This window comes from Phoca vitulina, unplaced genomic scaffold (assembly GCF_004348235.1).
Source record: "Phoca vitulina isolate PV1807 unplaced genomic scaffold, GSC_HSeal_1.0 scaffold39, whole genome shotgun sequence".
NCBI classification, from domain to species: Eukaryota; Metazoa; Chordata; class Mammalia; order Carnivora; family Phocidae; genus Phoca; species Phoca vitulina.
This window is the reverse complement of record NW_022589742.1, coordinates 7,782,090-7,796,883: the sequence shown is the minus strand read 5'-3', so window position 1 is coordinate 7,796,883 and position 14,794 is coordinate 7,782,090. Positions and strand designations below refer to the sequence as shown.

Sequence of the window (14,794 nt, the reverse complement as noted above, 5' to 3'; positions counted from 1 at the left end):
TGGGAAAACTGAGGCTCAGAGAGGTTTAGCAACCGGGCCCAGGTCACATACCTAGTAAGTGATGAAACAGCCACCATTATGCTCCCTCTTTTTAAGACTATGCTTTGATTCATTCTATCTGAATGTACCAACTATCATCATTTTACTACTATAACTAAGACTGATAATGGTGCATACTTCTTCACTCATCAGATAGGTATGTATCATTTATTCCTAACAGGTTTCTGAAATACAAGTTTGGAAAGTTTCGAAACATAAATTTATACTTGTAAATGCCTAAGGGTTGTGCAAATTGACTTGAATTGGAAGAACGTGTGCATTTTGGACCTCGGTTCACTAGCTACAAATCTCACCAAGAAAATGTACAAGAGCCACAGCCTCCTATTTCCCCCTGGGATATGTAAACGAATAAATCCACATAGAGAAACGTTAGGGTGCCATGAGTGGAAACTGGAACCGAAAGGCCCGTAAGACTATGGAATTTGGTATTCAGCCTGTTTCCTTCTTGAAAACAGAAGTTGTGGCTGTACAACATGATAACCAGGCATGGTATATCAGTACAGGCCATTCACTAGCCTGCTCACAATGGTATACAACATGAAGAACGCTACCATATGCCATGCTTTTATTCGAAATACTTCCCAAATATTATTTTATGTTTACATGAACTCTATGATGAGGGTGATCTGTTATTATCCCCATTTTATAGATAAGGAAATGGAGTTCCAGAGAACTTACCCTGGGTTATATAGCCAGTAACTGATGGATTGGGATTAAAAGCCAGGTAGTCACTATCACTGCTATACTGTAACCACTTGGAGATATATGTTCTTGTCCTTATTTACCATCAGGAAGACACAAGGAAAATGTAGGGCCCTACAGTTATGATGAGGCTACTCTCTGCAGATACCAGAATATCATGAACAACTAAGAAGGAGTCTTGTATCGATCAAGAAACGAATAGATGTCTTTTTTGAGTCCAGCGTATGGACCATTAGAACCTGTCCTTTGTCCATGTCTTATACTTATAGGAATGTAATCAGTTATGAAAGAAACCTCCTCTTGTAGAAAGATGCAATACTTATTTAAGTTTATTGAGGTGGAGTGGGGGGAAAGAGAAGCTGGGACTTATAGATGTTTTACAGAAATTAATTCTGAACTTGAGCCAAGACCTGAGAAACTGCTCATACACCTGGGGATATGCCAGGACTGCAATTAGACACAATGCAGCAACAGCTTTTTCTTTTAGATTAAACAGGCTTCCGAACGTACAATATTGGTTTAGTGGATTAAAAATATGGTTTCAGCCTCCATACCAATTCTGCAACTACAGCAATAAAGCTAATTTTGAATTAATTAATGGTATTTACTTTTAAGTTGCTCTCATTTTGTCTCCAACTCTTCTTTCCTGGTAGAAAAATATGAAAGAGGAATTTCAAGCCAGAATTAAAATCAATACTTTTAATTAAAACGCATGCATGTTTATTAAATAGAGAGCTATGAATATTCTAACATATTTATATTAGTATTTTTAAATCACACTATACAAAACAGTTGACTGGTTAGATTCATCTATATGATTTCAACTTCTTATTGAGCATCCACTTTGCTACGTCTTCACACATTCTCTGACTCATCAAAATTCCACGTGATTGCCAAGTGAGCATGAAGGTGTTAGTATTTGTAATTATTTGCAGATTTAGTGTTCGACACATAAGCATTTAATCAGATTGTAGCTCACTGACTAACTGTATCCAAAAGAGTTTGGAAAAACATCTGTATTTAACTAATAACTACATGCCAGGCAGTTCTGAGCCCTACACACCCATTTTGGTTTTTAATCCTCAAATCAACCCTAACAGATAGTATTATTTCTATCCCCATTTCATAGATAAGTAAGTAAGGTTAGTATCTTGTCCAAGAAGCAGAGGTAGTGTTCCAATCTGCATAGTTTACTTTCAGAATACGTGCTTCTCACAACTACATGAAACTCTGAAGCATATTAAAATGCTAAAAAAACAACTTCATCAAAATTCTAAGCTTTAATCTTTCTGTTCTTCCTGTTTCATCTCTCCTTTTTTTTTTAACATGTTGAAAGTGAAGTTATCTGTATTTTTTTTAAAGTTTATTTATTTGTTTTTAGTAATCTCTACACCCAATGGGGGGGCTCAAACTTACGACCCAAGATCAAGAGTTGCATGCTCTTCCGACTGAGCCAGCCAGGCACCCCTCCTTTTCTTTGTTTCATCTTTCTGTTCTATTTACAGTGGGTGAGCCCCTATATTATTAAGTAAGGAGTCCAAATGTTCCTACAAACCCCAGGGCATGGTCCAGTGCAAGACCAGGTCATTTGAGTTCCTTATTTTCAGCACTGCTAAAAAAGGCTGCCACCCACACAGGCTGCAGGGGTCTCTTCTCTCTCTGGAAGAAATATACTTTTTGCCCTTTCTTCCTTGGCAGGAACCACTGCAAGGCACACTCCGGGAAAGGCTATGCTGTTAGGTTCTCTACATTTTATACTTCACTTTCATTATTTAAAAATATATTTTAGGGGCCCCTGGCTGGCTCTTCAGAAGAGTATGCGACTCTTGATCTCGAGGTCATGAGTTCGAGCCCCACATTGGATGTAGAGATTACTTTAAATAAATAAACTTTCTAAAAAAAAGTAAAAATAAAAATATATTTTATAGGGGTGCCTGGCTGGCTTAGTCAGGAGCACATGCAACTCTTGATCTCAGGGTCATGAGTTTAAGCCCCACGTTTGGAGTGGGCCTACTTAAAATACATATATATATATATATATTTTTTTTTATGTATAGAACATAGCATAACATATGGAGATGCTGAATCACTATGCATATACCTGAAACTAAAGTAACATTGTGTGTCAACTATACTCAAAAAAAAGTTAAAAATATATATATTTTATATACAAGCTTTATGTTTATAGCATAGTATATATAAATATGTAAGTTAGACTTAGTGGCAACTTACCACATAAAATCAATTTCTCAATGAACACTGATGTTCACCGCTTTAAAGACACCTGATACACAGAGATCCAAACTTATTTATAAAGGTAACTGAGGGAGCCTTACTAATTAGCTTTACTAATTAATTCTTTGCAACTACATTAAAAGATAAAAAAAGGAATATATACACAACTCATGAGGAATGCAGCTTTTTCTGAAAAGCAAGGTAGAGAAATTCATTCTTTCAACAACATAAATAGATACATGAAATTATGAAGCACCTGTACTATATGCTAAGCTCCATGTTTGGTGCTGGGGATACAAACATGAACTGCACACAGGCCCTGTCCTTACAGAGTTTCCAGTCTAACAAGAGAGATGGAAAACAGGCAATTACACGAAAGCGGTGAAGACACATGGCTGGACTTGTTACCACATAGCACGGTCGCTCAACCAAACTGGGCGCCAAGGAGGAGAGGCAGAAAAGAAAAGCTTCCGTGAAGGAAGAGGACTAGGGACAGGAAATCTGCTAGAGGAAAAGAAGCCAGCAAAGGGGAAAGGGAGAGGGAAGGAAGTAGTGTCCCAGAGAGAGAACAGTACTGTAAAGTCTGACGGGCAAGGCGAGTAGAGGCATGTGAAAGGGAAAGTGGGGAGACAGGGAGACGGCTGCGGTTGTCAAGGCAACAGATGACATGAGCTTGGATTAAGGACTTGGCAGTGAGCAACAGCAGTGGGGATGGAAAGAAGCAGATTTTGTGACTGGTTAAAGGTGGGGCATGAGTGCAAAGGGAAGCCAAGGCCCCAGGCTGGGATGACCGGGGGGGAATCAGAGTACTATTCACTGAGATGAGGAACAGAGGAAGAGGGGACGATTTGTAGGAGAGGCTATCAGGCTGGGCTATGTGGAGTCTGAGCTGCCTATAGGAAATTCAAGGAGGCAAATTGTAAATGGAGCTCTGAAGCTTACGAGAAAGATGCAGACTAGAGCTACAAATTTAGGAGCTCAAACCACATTTTACACCTCACAATGTTCTTTGCTAACTTCCCTCTGTATTAAGTATTAATTCAGGGGTTAAGCGACTGACTCTTGATTTTGGTTCAGGTCGTGATCTCAGGATCGTGAGATCGAGCCCCGCATGGGGCTCTGTGCTCAGCGTGGAGTCGGCTTGAGATTCTCCCCCTTTGCCCCTCCCCCCGCTTGCACTCTCTCCCACTCTCTCCCTCTCAAATAAATAAAATCTTTAAAAAAATTAATTCAACAAATATTTATTGCATCCTGCTAGTTGCCAGGCACTGTGCTAGATATAGGATTCTGTTTGATGCAAATTAATAAAAATAAACAAACAAAAACAAACAAACAAAACCAGTTTGACTTACTGCATGAAAGATTAACACAATCTGATTTGACCAAATCTTATATATTTGGCTTAGCAATTAAAAGTCTTGAAGAATTATTTAGACCTGATTGTTATAATCCCCATTACTCACAGAGCAATGAGGTAAAAAGAAACAATGTAGCATAAATGATGTTTTGGTTTAATTTAGAAACCACGATAAATAATGGGTAAAATCATTTATCCATCCATATCATTTATTCAGTCAGCTGTCTTCTTCCACATAAATACATTAGACAGTCTTAAACTGAAGAAAATTCAAGCTACTCCCAACAAACGGTTGCACTGTGATAGACACAAGAGTCTCTAAAATGAAAGAAAGCTTGATTTATTTTAACATAGCCAATTGTTTTCCTTGTTTCTTTTTATGGGTGGTCATTTGATGAGACTAGAGTTTAGAAGCATAAGCTACTTTTCAGACAGTCATTTTCCAAGGTAAGTTTAATGCTGGGAGAATACGGATGATTATTACAAAAAAAAGGGAGAATGTTAATTGTGGGCAAAATTCAAGAATGAATTGCTGCTGGTTTTAGATGTCAAACTGGTTTTTCACATGGACACAAACTCAGAAAATGTACCGAAGAAAAGTAATAAAGATGGGTACCTTGGGAAAAAAGTTTACATGCTTGAAAGAAAGAGTATCCAACTCCCACTGCAGAAAAAAAGTGTAATGCCATTAAATAAGAATACTGTAAGGTTTTTTCCTCTTTGTCTTCACAGCAACCCTTTCAAGTCACTAGGCATTATTGGTCCTATTTTACAAACAAGGAAACTAGGCTAAAAGAGGTTAAGTGAATTGCCCCAGGTCACACAGCCGATAAACAGAGCCAGACATCTAACTGTGCCCTGTCCTCTGCTAAGGAATATAAACCTATCCTATTTTTATTCCCATAGCTGTTGCTCTGTAGCCCTTTATTGGTTTTTTGGGTTGTTTTATTCTTTTGCCCTGTATCTTCTTAGTCAATATTCTTCACTTACGGCACTGTTCATAGTTTCATTTGTGAGTATATTTTTATATTTAATAACTATTAACTACATAACTTCTAGCGTCCTAGCTGAGTGACATGCTTTCGTCACCTCATTTTCATATGATCCATGCGGGGACTTGACCGAGGTTTTTATGCTCCTTATGCTTGATTCAAGCTTTCTCCGAATTTCAAAGCACTTCCCATATATTAATGAGGTCTCTGATCCTTCAGATCAGACAGACAAAATTTAGTTCCATGTTCACCCGTTCAACTAACTTAGGGCCCCAAAGGTCAAATTACTCTCCCCTAAGAGGCCCTGGCCCCAGAGGCAGCTCAAGGGAAACTTTGGGCAACAGAATCATCTTACTTCCAGATTAGTTCACCACCACAGTCAGGATAGCTATTTTATCCTACAGAATGTAGAAAGGAAATGGATATCACATGGTTAAAACTAGTCTACAAAGATTAAAACCAGAAAATGGACTCTAACTGTTAATTACTAGCAAAATTACTCTGTTTACCTGCACTTACTTAGAAAAGGCAATCCATTCTATTACCTAAGCCATTCACTTACTAGAAGCTAATAAGAACCAAGTAATAATCTATCCACGTAAGTAGTAAATATGTGTGTGCGTATGCACACGCATACCCGTGTGTACCAGATTCATATGCTTTCCTCCACCTGCAGAAGAAAGGGGTGGGCTTGATGCCTGTAAAATGTTCACGCTCGTTGCAAAGTTGGGCCATTCAGTCCAGACTGTCCTCATTCTGTACTACACTACGTTACGACTATGTTTTACTGTCATACAATAATCTTGACCATGACTCCTGCCTTGTGCAACAGAGTGTAAACGTGACCAAAGATGCTTAAATAAAATTTCAATTTATGAGGACTGAAGAATGCGTTCAGTATTTACATCAAGAGTAACAGACAACAGCAGGAAAAGAAGAGTGAACGTAAGATACTTTACCATGTTTAGGTGAAAACAATGATGCTCTAGATCTCATCAAATTGTCAGAAGCAGGTCCCACAAACTGGACTGGCTTCACAGGCCTGTCCGTCAGGTTCTTGAAACTGGCTTGTTGGTTCTCAAACACACTTCGGATGTGTTCAAGCTTCAGTTGTACAGTCTGCATTTGAACCTGCAGGTTGCACGAGACTTCTGTGAAATACTTTCTGAATTGAGGTCATTACAAATCTTATGACATCTCTCAGACCCAGACGGTCAAAAAATTAATTTAGAGTTTAAAATAGAACTAGAAAAAATTAGGAAAGCAACAGAAAACAGATGGATGCACTACCTTCACATGGTCATAAAACCAGAAGATCTCAACCAAAACAACTCGAAGAAATTGATCGAGCAGTCATGAAATAGGTCACTGTCTAAAGTGCGTTACCCATCATGGCTGGAGGGAGTAAGGGCTGGAAAAGGAGGCACGTTTAGCACAAGAAAGCCACCAGTTAAGCACTGTCAGAGCAGTGTGTGATGTGTTAGCCTGCAGGACGTTCTACAGTTCTCTGTGTGGTGTAAAAAGCTCCTCCTAGACCCTCCTAGATGATTTGAGGCAGTTAGAGATTCGCTTGGTTGCTTCCAGAGAAATCACTTGGTTGTTGTGGCCATGTTTCTGATTTTCTGGGGCGTCCCCTAAGATCTGCAGCTAAGCATGGTTTTAGATCTTCTTCCAAACTTAAGAGTCAACTACACATTTTGGCAACAAATAGCATCACAAAATCTCTTAACTACAACGTAGTGAGAGTGCTTCATGACATCTCCAACAGGGTGGTACTGCAGTAACCCGTAGGTCTCTACCTTGTTAATACCAACGTCTGCTTGCACCCTGCCCCCAAGAAGCCCCAGATCATTTCTTTATCCCTTCAATCTCAAACTCAGTAGGAAAGCCAGATGTGTGTCCACACAGCATCTGTTGGTAGTAACTGCAGCAGAAAGACAAGACATTTGGAGTAGAATGCTCTTGACAAGGGCCCAGTATTGTCCTAGGATAGCTTTAGCCCCTTCTCTAAGGATGCACAGAACGATGTATATGTAAGAACTCCTAGTATGTGAAAAGAGTTGAAAAATAATGGCATCACAGCTCAAAGAGGATTTATTCTTCATTATATAGCAAGCATAAAGCCTTGGGATGCTTTTTTAAAAAAGTCTATTTATTTTTAAGTAATCTCTACACCCAACGTGGGGCTCAGACTGGGGACCCTGAGATCAGGAGTCACATGTTCTACCAACTGAGCCAGCATGACGCTTCAAGCCTCTGTATTCTCTGAGGCTTACCAGTGGTACTAATATCATGCCTCATCCTTAAGAGAAGCATGTAACTGCAATTTGACATAAAGTCAGCTGTGAAGTAGTAAAACTCTTGCCAACACTACTGGAATTACAGTTTTAAAAACACTTGTTCATTTGAAAAAAAAAAAAAAACACCTCTTACCTTGAGTTCAGGAGATAAAATTACATCAAATTCATACTGTAGGGTATCAGGATCATAATTTATAAAGGGCAAAGCCATCTCAAGAAAGTTTTCAATGTCTCGGAGGGCTTTCTGAGCATCTTCTTTAGATTGAAACTTATCTATTTCCTGATTAGCTAGAAGGCATTCTCCTTCATCACAGCACTGACGAGCCTGATGAGCAAATCACACAGACACACACACACACAAAAAAAACCCATGAATGAATAAATAGAAATATATTTGTCCTTTAGGAGTGTTTACCAGCCCTGGCTTCTGTGAATCAGAGTTGTTTTCAGAGCTGTTAAAAATAAAGATATCTGGGTTCTGCCCCCAGAAATTCCGATTCAGTAGCTCTGGGCCCTAAGCCAGGCATTTCGATTTCTGCAGAGCTTCACAGGTATTTCTGAAGCACAGCCAAGGCTGGGAAGCACTGTACTTGTTTCATAACAAGGAATTCATTCTGCAGTGAAGAGTCTGACCATTCTCTCAACACTAACACTTCAGCTGCATGCAATTTTTTCCCCAAATCAATAAATGAAATATGAAATGCCTCGCAAAACATAAAGTGTAATATAAATGTGTAGTGATTGTCAAGGACAAGGATAAAAGTTTCCCTGCCAAAGAAGGAGATGTACAGATTAAAATGTTCATGTTCAGATATGACGTCTGTAAATGATATCCTCATTTTACATTCCACTTCCGAGGCCAGCTCTTCTCTTCACTGCCTAATTCTGAAAGGGGTCAGACCGCCAAGCCATGGAGGACTATCTTCCCGTCACTGTTGAATTTCTTATTGCGGTAACTATGAAGTGTGGGAGGAGTTTCTGGCTTTAGGCAAAATGCCTCTAGGGCTTTGAAAAGTGTGCTGACTGCATACTATCACCAGAGGAGAGGATTCAGAGATGTACCCGAAACCGAAAGGAAGCCATCCCAACCGGAAGCCAAAATTCTTACAATACTTGACTTGCCACGAGCACTGCAAAGGTACGTGGATTAAATGAATGTCATCAGAGCCAATCCTTCAACGTCTTACAAATGTAATTCCAAAGCTCTCCCAGACAGACCTTTACCCTGTAACCTCTAAGAAAAAAAAATGATCTTCTTGCTCAGACACTACCTGCTGTAGGAGTTTGTGCATTTTGAAGATCCTGCTGAGCTGTATCCTTTTGGCTTTGATCTCATTAACCAAAATATCAGAAAGGTAACGTAGTTCATTGCACCTCTGGCAGATCAAATCAAGGGCATAATGGTGATTTGCAGCAAGTCTGTGTCCGTGTAATATCACAAACCGGGCCTTTGCTAACAGATCCTAATTTTAAGAAAGAAGTAAGACAAGAACTGTATGATATCTGTTCAAATAGAGAAGAAACAAGAAAGTAATTGTGAAGCAAAGTGGTTTAGCAAGGCACAGAGAGTGCCAAAAATACGATTTGATGTCATACTTCTGCGGGCTCTAAGAAAGCTTCCAGTCACAGTCATTAGTTACTGCAGTGACGCCATCAGAAACCCACGTATTTCTGGTACCAGAAACAGAAAATTAACGAGCCCGCTCAGAGTGTGGATGAGGTTTGCTTCTCCTGGTATGTACAGATTTAGAACAGAACTGCATCTATCCAATGAGGTACACGGGGGCCAAAGGAAAGCTAACGGATTTCATACCATCTCAGCCTTGGAAATCTCATTAGTCATCATCTACCTGACTACTTTACATACCTGAAGTGAACACCACCGGGTCTCCAAGTCAAAGGGGATCTTAGTGGCCTTGCCCCCACTCTATCAAATACTGGCATCCCCCCTCCCACCCTGGTCCCCCACTTGCTCCTGACATAGTGACTGAAATAAGTAGGTGGTCAGAAATATCTGTCAAGGTAAAATAAGAAAAACTGAAACCCATAATGATAAAGTGACTAGCCTACCTAGCTGGCGGGAAACCCAGGGTTAAAACAGGGAGTTTTTTCTTTTTTTTTTAAATGGGTACAGTTTCAGATTTGCAAAATGAAAAATTTCATTCTGGCAATCTGTTGCACAACAATGTGACTATAGTTAACACTACTGAACTGTATACTTAAAAATGGTTAAGAGGGGGGGCACCTGGGTGGCTCAGTTGGTGAAGCACCCGACTCTTGATTTTGGCTCAGGTCATAGTCTCAGGGTCCTGAGATCAAGGCCCGCATCAGGCTCTGTGCTGAGCGTGGAACCTGCTTGAGGTTCCCTCTCTCTTTCCCTCTGCCCCTCCTCCCCTAGTTCATGCTCACTCTCTCTCCCTCCCACTTTTTCTCTCTCAAAAAAATAATGAAAAAAATGGTTATGATAGTAAATTTCATGTTATGTGGGGTTTTTTTTTTTACCACAATTAAAACTAAAAAAAATTAAAAACAAACAAATAAAAACCTCAAAGTCCCCTCATTTCCAAGCCAATTTGCCTTCTCTTTCTAGTATGCCACAGAGATTTATAAACTGCCCCACAGTCACAACAACCTACAAGCATAATTCTAGAACTGGTCACCACAACTGCGGCCTCTCAAATTTCACTTTTAGATGCTTACGGTATACCCATGAATCTATTTGTTTGCTGGGAATGCACCTTAAAAAACAATGGCCTTGCTCTCACATATAAGACAAAAGAGCAAAGCTAGTTTGTTAACTATTAAAACTATGAGTCCAAGCCTTTAAGACCAGCAAAATGATAATTGCTGGCTCTTTTGATTACTTATTATCTAATCACCTATCCCAGGTACTGTGCTAAGTGTTTTGCCTACAACATCTAAAAGAATCCTCATAATCATTCTGCAAAGTAAGTCACTTTATCCCCAATTTATAGATGAAGACATTAAGGCTTAGAAAATTTAATTTACCCAAGGTCACACAGCTAGTAAGACTAAGCAGATTTATCTGTCTGAATCTATGTTTGCTTCAACTGCACATCCACATGATGGATATTTAAGGAATTATGCTCTTGTATATTTTCATCATTTCCAAGTACCAAATAGCATTCTTTATTAAGATTTTATTATTTACTTGAGAGGGAGAGAGCACGAGCAGGGGTAGGGGGAAAGAGAGAGAGGGAGAAGCAGACTCCCCAGTGAGCAGGGAGCCCGATGTGGGGCTCAATCCCGGGACCATGAGATCCTGACCTGAGCCGAAGGCAGACGCTTCACTGACTGAGCCACCCAGGTGCCCCCCCTCAAATAGCATTCTTGATAAGACAGTTTTCTAGCTTCTTCAAAATGATTTACGCCTTTGTTCCTAATGGTGGGCCCGAAACCGTTCACATCATCATCTCAGAAGCCACCTGTTACAACTACATGACTTGTCTGGCTCACATTGATCAGAAAAGAATACAGACCAGTATTATTAAACCAATTATACAGACTGTTGCTATGAAAGGTGGCCCATAAGGGTTGATACTACTGAAAACCATCAAAATGTAACTATTAGAACAGTGAACATCTGAGATGTAATCTTACCTGAGAATTTTCATCTAAGTTTTCCAACTTTTTTATTTTTTGTTTTACTTGACCTATGTTCCCTGTTACATCTGCCAACTCTGCTTGTTGGTTTAACATAAGTTCGACTTCACTCACAAGCTATAAACAGGAAAAAAAAAAAAACAAGTCTTAAAAGCATACAAGGTATTAGGCATTTTCCCTTAATCCAGTTTTATAGGAAATGCTATAGGAAATGCTATTTAAAAAAATGCAACATGGAAAAATGGCACATGTGGAGAATACTCTGTTATTTTATTCCTAGAAATTGATACACTCTATTAAAATCTAGCCTCCTAGATCTCAGTGTGTGCTTATGATATATAAGATATCACTATGTACATAGGCTGGCAGGTATATGCGGACATGTACGGAAGCGTATGCATGAGTATATACTTGCATATTATATTCCCAGGCTCTGTGGTCAGTGGTCCTCGGAACAAAGACCCTCTAGTAGTAATGAGCATACCTGGAACCCAGAAAAAGAAACCAGGGCTCCTCAAGCAAATGGCTGGTTCCAGGGCTAAGGCAGAGTAGGTACAAGATGAGCTTGGGATATCTCTTTATGCCAGAAAGTAAAGAAGTGATAACGACAAAAAAAGTCTGGACATGTCACAAGGACACAGTAGTCAGTCTGAAACACCAAAATAGTTAAGAACAGCAAAGAATTATAAACCATTACATAACTAGGAATTAATGAACCCCAAAATCAGATAAATAAAGAAAGGGGGAGAAGGGAAGACTCTTGCGCCCGCAGCACGCCTATGGGAACTGGGAAATATGGAGGGAACAATGGAGTTGGAAAGTAAAGACTGGTTGAAGCAAGCATCATAGTAAAGACTGGTTGAAGCAAGAATCATTAATTGATGCTAAACCTATGAAGAAATTTTGATAAGCAGCAAGATGTTTGCATGACCTTAAATTTTCTCCCCACCCATTTCCTACTAGTTACAAGTGGGAGGAAAGTAATAATACAGTGGAGAACTGGGTAATCAGAGTGCACATCAACAATGAGGGGCAGGTGGACCTCACTTACCACCAGATGCGATACCCTCAGAAGAACACATCACTTATATAGTACGCTTGCTGGGTACACAAAGATTAATCTAATCGTGAGAAAATGTCAGACAAATGGAAAATGAAGAACATTTTATGTGAAAAAAGAACTGGATTCTTCAAAAATGGCAGCGTCATAAAAGACAAAGAAAGGCTATGGAAATCTTCTAGACTAAAAGTGACTAGACATGACAACTTATGCAATACCCAACCCTCTAAGGCTGAATCCTGTACTGGCGGGGGAAGAAATGATAGAAATGACATTATTGAATCAATTGATAAAACTGGAATACCAACGGTAGGTCATAGAAAGTGCTGCATCATTGTTAACTGTACTAAATTTGCTAACTGTACTGTGGTTATGCAAGAGGATATTCCTATCCTGTATATTCAAAAACATTTCAAGTTTGAGAATATTCAAACTTTTCTGTATGGCTGGAATTTACAAATAAGATTTTTTTAAAGTGAAGTTCCTACATATATATAGAACCTATTTGCAGGTGACCATGAGACACAGATCACATCAGTGAAATTCCAATCCAAGGTCAACGACAACAACACTGATTAGAGGCAACAATGATTTGAAGAAACAAAATAGCTACAGGACAAGAATTTTGTCTGGGTACAAATTAACATATAAGTAGAGGCCCAATGGGTGTGTTTGGGAAGAGCGTGACTTTTGCATGTATTCAGTTGGGGAGGAGGGAAAGACACAAATATCTGGAAGGCCCGAGAGCAACTTGGCCTACTCTTTCCTTACGGAAGGTTTCACGGAGAGCACCGCATTCCCCAATCTGCCAGCATCACAGAAGGCAAAGGGCTGGCAGGACCTGAGCCCCGTGTCCAGAACAAATGAAATACCAAGCATGTGAGAAAGTCATGGGTGGAAAACAGGCTGGCCACATGCGAGACAGAAAAGCAGTGAGTTTTCCTTGGACCTCCTGGTAAAGTACTATGATAGAGACTGTGAGGAGCCTGACCATGTGTGATGTATTTTCCAGAAGCATCCAACTAGAAGGTACTTTTTTGTAACCTTTAAAATAATGTATAATTAGACACGATGCCTCTTCATACATCAGGCTTTTCATAGAAATAAATTACTGGATCCAAAAAAAAAATGTTTTTGTTACGTCGTATTAAATATAGTCAGTATAGGTATATGGTATTTTAAAAAAAATCAAGAAGGAAGTGGGTATTATTTCCTTGGAAAGCTGAAAGGGAATTTCAGGCTGAAAACATTTTATATGTAAAATAAATTACAATAATAAACATCAGGGTGAACAGCAACTTAGTCCTGTCTTATATGTTAGCACTTAAATGCTTTCTTATAGGAAATAAGTAAGCAAGAAAGACAACTTGGGGAGGCGGGTGGAGGGATGGGGTAACTGCGTGATGGGCATTAAGGAGGGCACGTGATGGAGTGAGCACTGGGTGTTATATGCAACTGATGAATCACTAAATTCTACTCCGAAACTAATAATACACTATATGTTAACTAACTAGAATTTAAATAACTTTTTTTTTTTTTTTTTAAAGAAAGACATCTGGGCAGGGTTCACTCACATTTGCCCCCTTTCCATCTCTCTCTGGGTATAAATGGGCATCTTGTGAGACTATATTTCTGATGATCAAGGAGTAAGAACCTCTGGCATAATGAAAAAAAAAAATGTTAACTGACCTCTTGAAAATCCTGCTCGAACTTCCACAGTTGCAGATACTGCTCCATTTTTAATTGGTGTTTTTCCCAAAATCCATCAAAAGCTATCTCCATATCATGTACTTGAGTCAGCAATCTTAACAAAGAAAAGTCATTAGAATTCCTTCACAACAACGATTTGTCTTGTAGGTATGTACACAAACTTGGTCTGGACATTAAGAATTACAGGACCGTGACACGTGGTCCATGAAGAGACCATTGATGTCCATGGAACCTCTTTTACAAGCAAACTAATCTCTTCCAGGGAAGGTGTTCTCAGATTCCCAGAGGTCCAGGAATATTTTCCCACTTAACAGATGGCAGCAAATGTATAATTCCCTTTCAAAAGTATAAAATAAGTAACTCCAAACCAAAAGGAGAGTACTCACTTGTTAACAGTCTGCCAGTCACCGTTTACATGGTGACGGTGTTCAAGCCTTGAACCGACAGCGTCTTCAATGCCAGGCACTTCCAGACTTGTGAGGAGGATTTTTCCCTCTTTGGTTACTGCTGTAATATCATTCTGTAAAAAAGCGCAATGGGACGAATTAGCCCGCTAGTCCCCTAATCTGAATGACCTAAAGAGAAAGAAGCACACACCTACAGCACGCAGAAGAGAAACAGCCGTTCTAGAATGGCCTTTACAGAGTATGTCAGTACCACAGAATCTAAAACCCATGAGGATCTCCAAGAAGCCTCCGCATGCTGAGATGGATGTTGCAATCAGTATTTTTATAAGATCTTTATGGGCAGAAGT

The 14,794-nt window shown here is 39.5% G+C and overlaps 1 protein-coding gene across 8 annotated transcripts in view; it reads right to left on the bottom strand.

Moving 5' to 3' along the window:
- The window catches only part of MCF2 (MCF.2 cell line derived transforming sequence), a 74,143-nt gene that overhangs the window by 32,263 nt on the left and 27,086 nt on the right, over positions 1-14,794 (bottom strand). For 6 of the 8 annotated variants that reach the window (XM_032428279.1, XM_032428280.1, XM_032428282.1 and 3 more), the window contains 8 exons: positions 14,427-14,560; positions 14,020-14,134; positions 11,268-11,387; positions 8,918-9,109; positions 7,780-7,971; positions 6,306-6,477; positions 4,971-5,018; positions 1,371-1,408 (listed from right to left, as the gene is read on the bottom strand). In XM_032428279.1, the coding sequence (XP_032284170.1) occupies positions 1,371-1,408; positions 4,971-5,018; positions 6,306-6,477; positions 7,780-7,971; positions 8,918-9,109; positions 11,268-11,387; positions 14,020-14,134; positions 14,427-14,560 (1,011 nt within the window). The remainder of the gene's footprint in view (positions 1-1,370; positions 1,409-4,970; positions 5,019-6,305; positions 6,478-7,779; positions 7,972-8,917; positions 9,110-11,267; positions 11,388-14,019; positions 14,135-14,426; positions 14,561-14,794) is intronic. The other 2 variants (XM_032428281.1, XM_032428284.1) reach the window with 1 other exon arrangement.